The sequence below is a fragment of the Myripristis murdjan genome, chromosome 11 (assembly GCF_902150065.1).
Source record: "Myripristis murdjan chromosome 11, fMyrMur1.1, whole genome shotgun sequence".
Lineage (NCBI taxonomy): Eukaryota > Metazoa > Chordata > Actinopteri > Holocentriformes > Holocentridae > Myripristis > Myripristis murdjan.
Window position 1 is genome coordinate 12,527,472 of NC_043990.1, and position 13,735 is coordinate 12,541,206.

The following is a 13,735-nucleotide window of genomic DNA, read 5'->3' on the forward strand; positions in this document are numbered from 1 at the left end:
AGTTACCGTCCTGAAATTGTGGCATTGACTTGTCCCACACTCCTTACTGGGATTTGACCAATTTAGTCAGCTGATCTTGGCCATTAGTAAAATAATACATATACTTTTATTGTTCTATGAATTTAAATGCTGTTTCACTGGCTCAGCTAAAAAAATCTTGGGCATAAAAATGGTTAAAGGCACTGAATATCAACATAAAATACCTTTTACCATTATCTCATCAGCATCAGCTTTCAAAAACACACGCTGGTTGAACTGAGCTGCGTATGATTTGTTGCTGGTGATGCTGGTTATCTGTTTCACGTGTTGCAAAATCTGCTACATTTAGTGTTTAAACATCTATCTTTAAACACATTATGTGCAACTTATTCCTGTAAACTGGCACAATTGCTGTAAAGAATGAGACCGTGGTTAAGATGATTAATACGCTGCATCTCATGCCAGTGCTGTTGTTAGCGCTAGTGTTTCTCAAAAGTAAAACCCATAAACACAAAGAGAATTTTGCTTTTTGCCCTCCCCGCTCTCTCTGGTGTCATTTTGGATTTCACATTGCTAAAGAGGATGAAAAAAATATTAGAAATGATTATCCATAGGCCTTTCACTTGCTCCTGTGAGAAACTTTGAAAGTATTTTTTGGCATTGGAAGGACAGTGATTTCTTCTTTTTTGTGCCATAAAGCAATATTCATTATGCAGTTTTCCTGATAAATCTAACTCAGCACTGCACACTCATCACAGCTAACACTCGTCTTGGTGATGTTTCTTTATGGTAGACATGAAAATGAACTTAACCTGGTGTCTCTGTTTGCTCAACTCAGAGTGACAGCCGAGGTTAAACACAACCCCACAAACACCATCGTGTGTAAGGCTCAGGGCGAGTGGAACGGGACGCTGGAGTTCAGCTACAGCAGCGGGGAAACCAAAGTGATCGACACAACCAAACTGCCCGTCATCAAGAAGAAGCTGCGGCCCGTGGAGAAACAGGGGAGGACAGAGTCCAGGTGAGAGCCGACTGGCACTGAACTGCTGACCTATCTCTAAAGAGGTCAGAGTGTATGTGTGTGACGTTCAAAGCTTGCAAACTGTGTGTGTGTTAATGCATGTGAGTGCAGGCGGTTATGGCAGCATGTGACCAAGTCGCTGAAGGAAGGGAACATCGACGAGGCCACGGAGCACAAACACAGGCTGGAGGAGCGGCAGAGAGGGGAGGAGAGGCAGCGAGCAGCTGACAACACACCCTGGACACCCAAATACTTCACGAAAGAGGTACGACCCAGGGAGGGAGAGCCCCAGCTCAAACATCCAGCATGAAAGTACAATGCAATATTGAAAGTTAAACCAATAAAAACTCATCCTTAGGCCTTTCTGACATTCTTATAATTGCTCAAAAGCACAAAGTCAAATCCTCCCTGTTTTTTTTGTTTGTTTGTTTGTTTTGTTTTTTTGAGTCATCATTTCCAAGTCAGTCATGCAAACAATTCATCTCTGAAAGAAAATTGTAATACCATGACTGTAGTTTTCTTTCTTTCTTTCTTTCTTTCTTTCTTTCATGCATTCATCCATAAATTTGTTTTCAGCATCAGTTGAGTTTTCTATGATTTTCAATTGAGCTGAAGGTTTCAATGAGTAAGGAAGAATTAATAAAGGATTATAAAGAGGTGCAAAGGGCTGCAAACAGCATACACAAGTAAACAAAATCATCAGGGAGGAAAACAAAAAAAAAAAAACACACACACACACCATCGTACTTCCAGACACAAGCCAGTTAAAACAAGCACGAGAAGGGGAGGGACGATCCAGTTAAAGAGATCTAAATTTCCTTGCTCACTGTGAGAAGGAGGGTATTCCACAAAGCAGGATTAGAAAGTTAGCAGATAACTGTGGCGACGATAACGCCGTATCTTGGTGACAGTGATTTGAATCTAATAGGTTTAGGAAAATGATCCAGTTCATCCCTGACCGTGGCTGCTAATAATAGACTAAATTTCAGAAGATATATTAAGAAGATATCTGGCGAACTTACTAATCCTGCTTTGCGGAATGCCCCTCAGGTCTTTTCCTTTTGTTATCATGCAAAAAAAAAAAAAAAAAAAAAAAAAAAAAAAGACATTTACTCTTTTCTGCTGTTTCATTCACAGGGAGACGGTTGGATCTACAACAACCCACTGTGGAAGTCGACCTGACAGCAGAACAGCAGCCTGCTCTCACGGACAGTAACAGAGAGCCTCCTCACGCTGAGGTCAGAGGTCAGAGGTCAGAGGGGGGGCGAGGGCCTCTCCGGGGAGCTGTGGCCTCCACAGACTGAAAACCCGAGCTAGAGACTCACCGCACGAAAGCTAAAGGAGGCTCGCACAGGAAGCAGCAAGGTGCCAAAGGGATCTCCGCTGTTATAACCAAGAAGGGGCTGGGGACTCTCGGGACAAATATACATTTTTTATATAATAGTATTACTATTCAAGGTAGAGTATTTCTATTTTTCACCTTGCCAAGGCCTTTTTTGCACACGCACAGTTATGGAAGTTTGCCACTGGTGTTTTTTTTTTGTTTGTTTGTTTTTTTTTCCCAGTATGTGTTGTCAAATACATTGTGTTTCTGGTTGTCACGCAGCATTAGAATGAAACAGAATTAGGCCGAGTTGTCAAATCGGAGTCCCCGGTGACACACCATACTGTCGATACAAATGTATTAAGATTATTCACAAAGAGCTTTTTTTTTTTTTTTTTTTATCCCCCAAAACAGGTTTTTGTTCTCTCAAAGTGCTTTACAGAAAATACGTGACAGATTTTAAAAGCAGGAGGAAGAAAACAAACGATTCCATGTGAAGGGAACGGAGATTCTGTCTGTTTTGGTTGTGTTATGAATGTATCCAGGCACATATTATCGCAGTACACTCCTTTTATGATCATATACTGTATTCTGCTACTCAAGCTTTGGTGTTGTACGTCTTCATTTCGCCACGCTGTCCTCAGCTGCCCGTCTGTTTTATCCACTGAGCCCCTGCATTAGGCTGCCACGCTTTCACATTTTCCATTATGACGCCCCTCCTTTTTTTTCTTTTTTTTTTCCAGAAACTCCAGCCATTAGCTTCATTTTCTTTACACGGCGAGCACTCAGTGGGTCTGTGCGCGATATTATAGTCTCCTGCTCTGCTTGTGGGGATTGTTGTGTACGTGCGCCCTTAGGATGGCATTGGTGTGATCAGGCGGCTGCTGCACCCAGCTCACGCCTCCTGATGTTAATACCGCTCCTCCGGTCGGCCCTGGTGAAGAATATGGATGAGGTGCATACAGGAAGACCCAAACACACACACACACACACACACACACACACTGAATTTGCCTCCATGAGGATGCAAGGATAATCTTCAGGAATTACAAAATAAACCAAAAACAAATTTTACCTCCCCATTCCTCTGTTTTGCGCAGACAATATTTAACAGTGTATAGTCTACAGTTTTAAAATCATTATTATCGGCTGTTTTCCAGATTGAATGGCATCTTTGAACCAAGCAGCACTGAGATGAGAGTATTTTTATCACTTTTAGGCTGTGTTCCCTGAAAATGAATGCTTTGGGAAACCATGGGCGCACCTTTACATCAGCTCCTCACACTTTTCTTGTCTTTCAGTTGCTCTTTGACTTACCTGGCACTTTTAAACGCATAATATTGGACCTTCAACCGGGCGATTTTATATATTATGCCGCCTGGACCCTTTTGACGAGTTATTTCACTCTGTAACCCACCAGAGAACTACTTTTATTTTCCATGACACTGGCCTTATATTAAGACTAACAAGCACTTTTCTATATCCAAGAGTATCTGGTATCCAGGGAGGGTGTGTGCGCCAATCTAGACCCCACCACACCTTTTTTTCCCCCCCTTTCCTTTAATAAAATGTGTCCACCCAAGATGTCCTGAATGTATGTCTGCTGCATAATGTCCTGCAATGTGTCCAAGTGCTGAATCATTAACCGCACTCCTTGTTCACCCCTTAGGTAGATCACCTATGCAACACCACATTTATCATACCGTAGGTTGAAGGAGGAGGTGAGGAAAAAGGTTCAACATCTTTTTTGTTCTAATAAATGTGCCATGGCAATTATGGACTCACTCTGTTTCTTTAACTTTATCTCAGGAAGGCTTGCTGAAAATGCATGTTTTTTTTTCTGCCCCCAAGGGTTCATGAGGATATGTATAAAAATGCAATGTGTGATTGTGATTTGACATTCTATACATTTGTGTTCAGTGCTCTGCTTTTTCACGGTCGAACCACGGCGCCTCAGCACAAAAACAGCCCTCGAATTCTTCACCAGCGTGTCTTTCCGCTGGAGAAATTTAATTCAAGGGCACCTCCCTGTTTGTTGTTGAAGGACAGCTTTACTCAATTCCCAATATCCAGCCGGAGTTTTCCCACCCAGCTGGACTAGACTCAGGCTTCCCACTCTGACAAACACGAAATACCTCACTTCTCTATGACTTTCCACCGTCTATATAAAGGTAACAGGACATTGTTTTTCCATGGCCAAATTTAAAACATACCGGAAAGCAGGCGGTGCAGTTTCAAAGGGGAGGGCACCCCGTCTTGTTTCGATGTGATAAAGAATGATGAATGCCACTTAGTTCTCAAAATAGATCTTGAAAATGCCTCAGAAGTTCATGCAACTCTTTTACCCCATCGCAATCCAAAATATGAGAGCTTTTCCCTCCATTGTTGATGTTTTTGTGAAGATTTGGCCTCAAAACATTAGAGTTACATTAATTCTATGGGTTATTAGTGTCGGCATGAACCTGAGGGGTTTTCTCCTTCCTCAGCTTCATCCTCAGCATCCGTAAACAAAGTGGTGTGTGTGTGTGTGTGTGTGTGTGTGTGCCCTCCCATCTGAAACTGCACCAGTCTGCCTTTAAGATTCGGGAGTGTGAAAACCAAATTGTGCAGTTTTTGGTGCGCCACCTCGGCCGTCCTGTGAGGGATGAGGGCCGTGTCGACTTTGTTTTGCAGACTGGGGCTTTACAAGGTTAGCGTTCTGGTTTATTCTGTGTCCACATATAAGTTATTATTTGCATTCAGTGTGTCATTTTGAGGACAGTGAACATACAGTAACATGAACACAACAGAAAATAAAGAGAGTTTGGTGATTAACCACTTAATTATTTTTAAAATTAAGGGTAGTTAACAAAATTCCATATTTCACAATATACCGATTTCCCTGTCTTCTTCTATGTTGAATATGTTTTGCAAAATTCCATAACTTTCCAGAAAGTATATGACTCTCAGGAGATTTCATGACCTGTGGGAACCCGTGGCTATTAATATATGATGTAGCAGACGCAGAGCGTGTCTTTATTCAAAGCTAAGCTAATGCTGCCATCAAGTGGTTAATTTCTTGCAATGCTGTACAGGAGAGCAGAGAAATGATGAGTTTATCTTGTTACTGAAGTAGATCAGGCACTGTCCGCTGGATACAACATTCCTACATATTTTAGTTATTGCAGCAGAGCAATATGACTCAACCTGGCTGTATCACCTTATAGGGTAAAATTATTGTTTACCACAGAAAATATCAAATTGTGCATGTTTGAATTTAGAGTACAAAAGACAGGACTTCACAAGAATGACTTACACAAACTACCTTTTTTTCAGTTTTTGACTATATTTAAACATGATCGAACTGAACAACAATGTAAAAATGTAAACTTTGAAGGTGAGCAGGGGGAAGCGGGTAGAAGTTGCATAAAACAAAATGAATGCTGGGACAGAGAGGAGAGACGATACCAAACCACCGAGGGATAAACAAAGTCAGAACAGAAACTATTCCACCGTTTTGGTAAAAAAGAAAAAACAAAACAAAACAAAACAAAACAAAATGAAAGAATCAAAGGTAATAAGGAGGACAAACACACTGTACACTCTCTATATCACATTAAGGCTTAATCTGAACTCTGTCTGTTTGCTCGACAGATGAAACAACTGATGTAATTGTTATGCATTGTGTAACTGTAAAGAAAAAAGTGCCATCCTGTGGAGGGCCCGGAGCTTGAAACACACTCTGACTTTTCCCGGAGAGGATCAAAGCGGAGAGAACAAAGCGATTTGAACATAAAGTTAAAAAAAAAAAAAAAAAGTGTAAAGAAAACACTCAAACAATCAAACAGGTGATGCTAATAAAAGTCACTTTCTGTGAAGGTGGGCAGAGATGTGAGCGATGAAAAAATAGAGCTGTGTCATTTGTTAGTCTTTTGATGTGTCATGTATTTAGAAATAGAAAAAAAAGGGAACAAAAAAATAAAACCAACAAAAATAGACTCTGACTGTAGTGTGCACATACAGAAACCTCCTCATCGTTTAACAGGATATCTGAAGAAGCCAGACAGCGAAGAACAGTGCAGTGCCCATTTAATAAGAGGTCAGACAGCTCCAGCCGACCAGCAGCACACCAAGAGGCGGCTGCTGGTCCGCCCGTTCATATCCCTCTTAACTTGAATTAATATTCTTGGATTTTCCGTTACAGTGCCTGTGTGCTAGCCGCCCCCCCTTCATTCATTCATTCATTCATTTGCAGCCATCTTGACAATTTCCTTGAACACGTTAGTCTGGTCTGAGCACCCAACCTGCAGTACTCGTGTTTTCCAAGCCAAAAAAGACAAAACAAAACAAAACAAAAAAAACCTAAGAGAGAAAGTCGCAAAACTCATGGTGACCGTGACCGACAATGAGGCACTAGGCTTGCTCACCAAACGAGAGAGCCCCCTCTGCAGGAAGGGAGGTCTAATTTATTATCACTACTTTATACACAGAATTGCTTGTTTCCTTTGTTGTTGTTCTTGTTGTTGTTTTAAACCCTAGCAGCAGAATATACAATCCAAGCAATGTATGAAGGGGCGGGGCTGGGCGGGGCGGGGGAAGGAGGGAAGTGTTGTAAAAATTCACATTCATTCTTTCAACAAAATCTCAAGTCCCTCCATACAAGAATTATTGCATTCACTGTTCTATTTGCTGTCATACAAAAGAAAGAAAAAACAAACAAAAAACAAACCATCACACGATGAAATTAAGAGAAAACAAAAAAATCATCTGCATATTTAAAAATCACCACAATAATCCAATATATTATAACCCTTTTAGACATTTTCTTTACATAACATATTTACATATTAGGCCATTTTTTTCTAAAGAATTTGTTGAAAAGAAGGACAGCGAGCCAGGCAGACGTAAAGGAGACAGGTGATGAGAAAAAGGTTAATATTACAGATGGGCTGTGCCTAGACGATGGCGTTCCTCCATACCGCATACTGTCCTCTGTACACGTGTCAGGAACAAGTCCTCTGCTTTCACTCCGCCGCCTCCTCACTCTCGCAGATGAGTTTACATGTGCCAAGGAGCAAGGTCGATGGGTCTTTGGTGCAAATGCTCCCCGTCTGCGCTCGTCTCCGTTATCCGTCACGTCACCCTCACCGCCTGCCGCCCAAACTGACACCCATACTGTTGAGCGGTTAATTAATGTACCACAAAAATGATTTAATTGATGCTGAACCCAGTAGAACAGCCCTGTGCCTTGCCACACATTCAAGTACAAAAAAACAAACAAACAAACAAACAAACAAAAAAAGCAAAAAGAAAAAAAAAAAGAGCAAGACAAAGGTCCTCAGGATATAACGAACAACAGTTCTGGAGCGAGCCAGATATGACACTTCAACCTCCCCGACACAAGGGGGCGCTCTGAGGAGGAGCGCTTCAGACTTTAAGTGTCAAGGTTCCAGAAAATGGCCACTGTGTTCTTCTTCATTGGTTGTTAGAGGTTTCTTTGCATTTTTATTTTTTCCGTTGTGTAGTTTTCGAGTAGAGTTCATCTTTATTGTTATTTTTTGTTTAGTTTCTTGCCTTTCTTCAGGGCGAGCTTGTTCTTGATGTGTCCTCGCTTCCTCTTGGCAGTCTGTTTAGTAGGAGGGGGAAAAAAAAAAATCTAATTACAAACCATGCTTTAACTTACATAGCTTTTGTATTTACGTAGATACTTGGATATACTGCACATGACTTAGGCATCAAACGTTTTTGGCCAACAAACACAAATTCACCATCATGGAGAATTAGGTTTTCCCTGTGATCTGGGAAAGTTCAGCACACAGTGATCACAGAGAAGCAGCCATGTGGAAGTACCGTTAACATCTGTCAACATGAAAAAATTTGAGCAAAGAAAAAAAAAATCTTTCTAAAAGCCAGAGACGAGGCAGACTCTTGATCATGCCATCAGATCGTGGAGCTGCTTCACTTACAGAGACTTTGCAGATGTCGGGATACCGCAGGTTGATTTTAAAGAGCACATTTTTAGTTTATAATCTTCAGTGCTACTGTGATCGCATATGTCAGTAAGTATAGATTATGTACAGTTCTGCTGTGAAATTACATCCAGAGCTGATTAATTAGCAGCTCATCAGCTCTGTGGCTGCATGGAAAATATCATTAAGTAGACCTCACCAGTCCTGCTAGTTAATCACATCGACTGAACTGCTGGCTTATAATATAACGTATACATACTGTATGCAGAAATAGACGATGAGTAAGTGAGTCGATTAAAACACAAAATTAATCGATTCAAATTTCATTAATTGATTAGTCTATTTGTTCATACAGCAAGTTAAAATCCCAAGTATTTGCTGTACAGCATCACAAAAAAACTGTGTGGTTAAAATCATGGGTTTAACAAATGTTGATCTGTGGATTTTTAGGAATATTTTACAGTTTTGATCCTTATACAGTGAAGAGTCTAGAGAAACAGGCTTTGTGAGGAATGAGCCAATGTCAGCGACATGCAACGTCAGCCGACCGGACACTGTCCAATTTCTGCATTTGGGTGGATTTTTCATATCACTGTAGAAAATTGAGCTGGGCGCCCCTGGTGGGTCACCATGTAGAGCAGGGACCATGTAATATTAAGGCTGAGCCGCAGTGGCCTGGGCTCAAATCTCACCCAGACCCTTCGCTGCATGTCCTCCCCTCTCTCCACCCTGCCTTTCCTGTCTCTCTCTACTGTGACTGTCAAATACAGAAGAAATACCCAAAATAATCTTAAAAAGAAAAATTAAGTCAAATGAATACTGAAATATATAATATATGGAAATGCATGGCTAAAACCTATCCTAATTATTATTATTTCCGTTCAACACAGTATCTATTATGGTAGATGAATCAAATAGCAACAATCTCTCCTCTCTTTACCTTTTTGGAGGTGTACTTCTGTTTGGGCACTATACTGCGCAGTTTGTGGCTCAGCGGCTCTCTGTTGTCAAGCTTCTTGACCTTGTAGATCCTGACCAGCCAGTGCTCGGAGGTGAAGGCCTCTTCCAGGTGCTTGAATTTGATGTCCTTGTTGCCGATCTCGGCGTTGCGCGTCCGGTCAAAGCCAGGCGGCGTCCGGAAGTCAAGCTGGGAGATGGGTGAGGGTGCAAAGGATGAACATGGCGAAGCCCACGGAAACGTTGTGACATGTGACTCGCTATCATGCAGCTAGTTGTGCCTCTTGGTTGAAAGGAAGAATGGTTAAAAGAAAAAAAAAAGAAAGGGAAAGATCTCTTGCCCAACGTGACGACTGACTGGCTGAGGAAGATTCAACTAAGATGCCACTTTAATTTAACCAGCTCACAACAGATTTTACTTGAACAACGATGGAGAAAGACAAGGGCATACAGGTTAGACTATAAACACAACTGTGACAGAACAAAAGTTCAATAGCATGCTGGATGCCCTAGCATTGCAAAAATATCCTCAGAGCACTTTGATTGCAGTACATTGCCTGGCCTTTGATCATAGTATTGCATTACATGGTGTCTATACAAGCCACACTTAGGCCCTCTACTTCTCATTACTTTGCTCTCAATCCCCTTGCACTCTGATTCTCTCCACTCCTCCTCCAGACTCTCTTTACTATGTCCTTTCGGCATTTGATTGCCCTTGTCACTTTTATCCAAAGGAAAAAAAAAAAAACACTTTCTACCTTCTCTCTGCTTTTTTTTCCAGCATTTCCTCTCTCTTTGTGTACCAGTTTTTCTCCATCTGTCTCGGCATTTCATCAATGCCATCAGACTACTTAAGAGTGGGAAGCTCAGTATGAAACATTAGTTATAATTAGCGGCAACAACAGTATAGTATGCTACTATCCTGCAATATGATTCTTGTCTTAACAACATAATTCGTGGAATTGCACAAATTTACACTTAACATGCTGAGAAATTGCTTGAGAAATTGAAACACTGTTAAATTTGAGCGGACTCTTGGAAATCAAGTCTGCGGTGAAATACGATTCTATATCCTGCACTGTATTATGAGAGTATTATCCTTTAATCTCCACTCATTTTCTCAGCAAGATGAACAGCATTCTCGACTGTCTTCAGCGGTGGTTCAGTCCATCCTGCTTACTGTCTTTTTCATGATGTCCTCTAAGCTTCTGTTTTGCCCTTGTCACATCCTGTTTCTGCAAACCCAATCCGTCTCTCCCCCACTCTTTCCAATTTTGCTGTGCCCACCCCTCTCTCTCCTCCTCTGCCTCAGCCTCTCCATTTCTTTAGCCTGACACAGAGCCGAGAGTGACACAGAGCTTTGGCCGTCTGTCTGAGGATGGTGGCAACTGAATCGGCTTCATTGATTCTCTCGCCTCCGCTGAGCTGTTGGCCAGGCAGCATTTACAGCATGGATATAAGCACCTGGCAGCCCCGCTCCCTCTCATCTCTCCTCTGCTACCTGCCAGAACCAGTCTTGGCACAGTTCAGAGCTTCCGCCAATCCTTCGTATTCCTCCCTCCATCCTTTCCCTTCCTCCTCCCTCCATCCGTCCCTCAGGAGCTCCCTAAGGCGCCTCCTTAAACCCTGTTCTGCCTGTCAGTCAGCCAGTTCTGTTTTATAGTAAGACACTGTAGCGGGACGGTCTACACCTTTGGTGGCAGCAGCTTCTTGTTATTTTTCAGTAAAGATGCAAGCTGCATAAGATAAAGCTGCAGGAAGTCTTTACATCTTCTCTGGCGGCAGCTGCTTGTTATTTTCTGATCAAGCTGCATGGCAGGAACTCATGATTTTCACCTACAAAGTTGATTGCAAAACCAAACCCTTTCTTTAAACCTCGAATTCAGTTTAAAGAGTTCCAAACTAACCTTGATCTAAAGCAGGGATGAGACAAAAGTTCAATGGTAGTCAAAGACATTCCATCTTTTTGCCAATTATAGTTGCAAAATGAAAATCTTTAATGATGCACGCTTCCCTCACCTGCATTTCACCAAACCGGTAATAGGACATCTTGTACATGAGACAGTTAAGCAGCGTAGGTGAGCCGGCCTTGTCCACTCTGAACTCTCCCTGAGGGGTGAAGTAGTCACTCTCCTAAAAGACACAATGAAGGAAGAGAAAGGAACTGAGTAAGTATGAAAAACATTTGAGGCATCACCAATGAGGGTGGACTGAAACTTATCCAAATGGAAACCACAGAAAAAAGCTGCCTCGGATTCTTTGTATTGACATTTATCCAGTGAAGAGCCTCTGTTTGTGCCAAGTCTGTGGTTCCAACCATAAATTTATTTGGTATCTTGGGTTTATTGCCATTCAAACTCCTCGCTAATGGTCTGATGCTCTCCAGATGTCGTTAAAACACAGTCCAATGGGATGATATGAGCTTGCTGATGAAAATTCATCCTGATATGCAATTCAGTTTACCTGAGCTAATCAGTAGAACGAAAGGATTATAAAGCAGCCTACAGTTCTTGCTGACTGGGAAAGCATGTATGTGTTTCAGCTTGGCTTGATTTCATGGAGAACATGTCTGCAATGATGGACAGGAGATGTAACACACTCACTCTGATGTCCTTGGGGTGCTCTCCCTCTGCTATCCTCACCATCCACAGGAACTTGTTGATGTCATCACCTGAGTAGCCAATCACACCTCCGAAGATGATGAGCACGTAGTCCACGTCCAATGACCTCATGATTTTATAGGCAGCGCTCTCATTGGACGACATGGCTTTGCCCACCTGGAGAAGGTGGCATGAGATCAAATTCAAAGTTTTAATTTAATAAGGGTGTCCCTCCAGCTCTGTTTCACAACACATGGTACTTTCAAAAGCATGGGCAACTGTAGACATGAAGTGGCAAAAACACAGCAATTATTTAACAGAGAGCCATCATGCATTCTCTGTAATTACATTTCCCCTGACAGAGATGAGCAGCAGGTTGACAGAAAGAGAAAATGAAGCTATAGCGGAATAAAAGACTTAACAAAAAAAGACAAAAACATTTTTCTATGTCTGGCAGCACAGAAAAAGAGAGGAAAAAAAATCAAGAATCTGACACCAATTAACTGATATCTCTCAACAGCGAGAATTCAGTGAGACTAGTCAAAACAAACCAGATTATCTGGTTTGTTGGAGGGGGCAATGTCCTGGTATATGTCAATTACACAAACAAATTATGACATCAAAGACTTTTCTAACCATCCAGCACCTGCCTCAAGACACCACATATGTGCGTCTGTGTACACGTATACATCAAAGAGAGTATAAAACAGGAATAGGGAAAACAAAAAAAAACTTAAAACGGAAGAGAGGCACAGAGAGAGCAACAAACAGTCAGAGAAATATCAGAGAGAGAGTGCGCACCAGTGCTATGTGACTGTTGTTCCATGTGTTGTTGTCTACTAGCGTGGTCCTGTTGGCCATGCCTGCTATTTGGTAGCCGTAATCCCACCACGACATGACCCGCGCATGCTCATCTGTGTTTTGTCTCAACCAATAGTAGGCCTCCCTGAAGTCGTCCAGGATGTTGCGTGTCCTGAGAAGAGACATATGGTTGACAGGTAACAGGACTGGCATGCATATGGCTGCTAGGCTATTAATATTTCAATTTGAATTACAATGGCAAACAACAGCTGAAAATAGAGCTCTCATGCATAATAAATATCCTATCTCATACTCTGAATGAACACCCGTGTCCTAAATTTACCTTGAGGGACAAACATCAAGCCAAGCAGCCAATTAACAGTAATCATGCATGTTTGTGTGTGTGCTTGTGTGCAAGAGAAAAAAAGCAAGAGTGACAGCTATGCTACTTGCAGCAGCATGGCTGAGCCATTATCTGGGAGCTGTGGTTTCATTAATAAATGTATGAATACTTGCATCTACCATTTAGTCTTGGCCTTCAATATTTCCTCTCTAATAGTTAAAGAGAATAATTATGTCTGTAGCAAAATCTCTCAGAGAGAATAATAAATGAGCCTTTTGTAAATCCAAAGATCTTTTCTGCGACCCAGAAAACAATAAATGAAGTAATCATATTAAAAAGGTTATAGGTACAGACGTCAATACGTTTGACAATGCCCTCATGAAACATACATGCTGTATGTGCAGCCTCTGTCCCACTGCACTCTGCGTGTGTTTTTGTGCATGCACATGTGCTAATTTAAAATGGAAGATGGAGCCATCCAGCCTACTGCATTATATGGATTGGACCCTGTAACCGCGTGAGTGTGTATGTCAGAATCCTCTTACCCGTCATGGTTGTAGGAAGCCAGCACGACACTGGGACTGGAGTAGGCATTGCTGGTGACCCAAGTGCAGTGGACGGCAAACATCATCAGCAGCATCAACATTAACATGGTGACTATAGACTTGATGTTCGGACCCAGACCCTCCTCTGCTTTCTCCTGCTCTGACACGTGTTTGCGCACCTTGCCAGCCTGCAGGGGGAGACAAACTCTATTATGAC

General features: G+C 41.9%; 2 protein-coding genes across 2 annotated transcripts in view; one reads left to right on the forward strand and one right to left on the reverse strand.

Moving 5' to 3' along the window:
- Positions 1 to 2,675, forward strand: part of osbpl10a (oxysterol binding protein-like 10a) — a 64,943-nt gene extending 62,268 nt beyond the window's left edge. The window contains exons 11-13 of the mRNA XM_030064512.1: positions 818 to 1,000; positions 1,112 to 1,265; positions 2,138 to 2,675. Of these exons, the coding sequence (XP_029920372.1) occupies positions 818 to 1,000; positions 1,112 to 1,265; positions 2,138 to 2,182 (382 nt within the window). The 3' untranslated portion in view covers positions 2,183 to 2,675. The remainder of the gene's footprint in view (positions 1 to 817; positions 1,001 to 1,111; positions 1,266 to 2,137) is intronic.
- Positions 2,676 to 6,255: 3,580 nt separating this feature from the next.
- LOC115367586 (dolichyl-diphosphooligosaccharide--protein glycosyltransferase subunit STT3B) overlaps positions 6,256 to 13,735 on the reverse strand; it is an 87,527-nt gene continuing 80,047 nt past the window's right edge. The window contains exons 11-16 of the mRNA XM_030063378.1: positions 13,519 to 13,706; positions 12,631 to 12,802; positions 11,833 to 12,006; positions 11,249 to 11,362; positions 9,213 to 9,419; positions 6,256 to 7,929 (exon numbers count right to left, since the gene is read on the reverse strand). Coding sequence (XP_029919238.1) covers positions 7,855 to 7,929; positions 9,213 to 9,419; positions 11,249 to 11,362; positions 11,833 to 12,006; positions 12,631 to 12,802; positions 13,519 to 13,706 — 930 coding nt within the window. The 3' untranslated portion in view covers positions 6,256 to 7,854. The remainder of the gene's footprint in view (positions 7,930 to 9,212; positions 9,420 to 11,248; positions 11,363 to 11,832; positions 12,007 to 12,630; positions 12,803 to 13,518; positions 13,707 to 13,735) is intronic.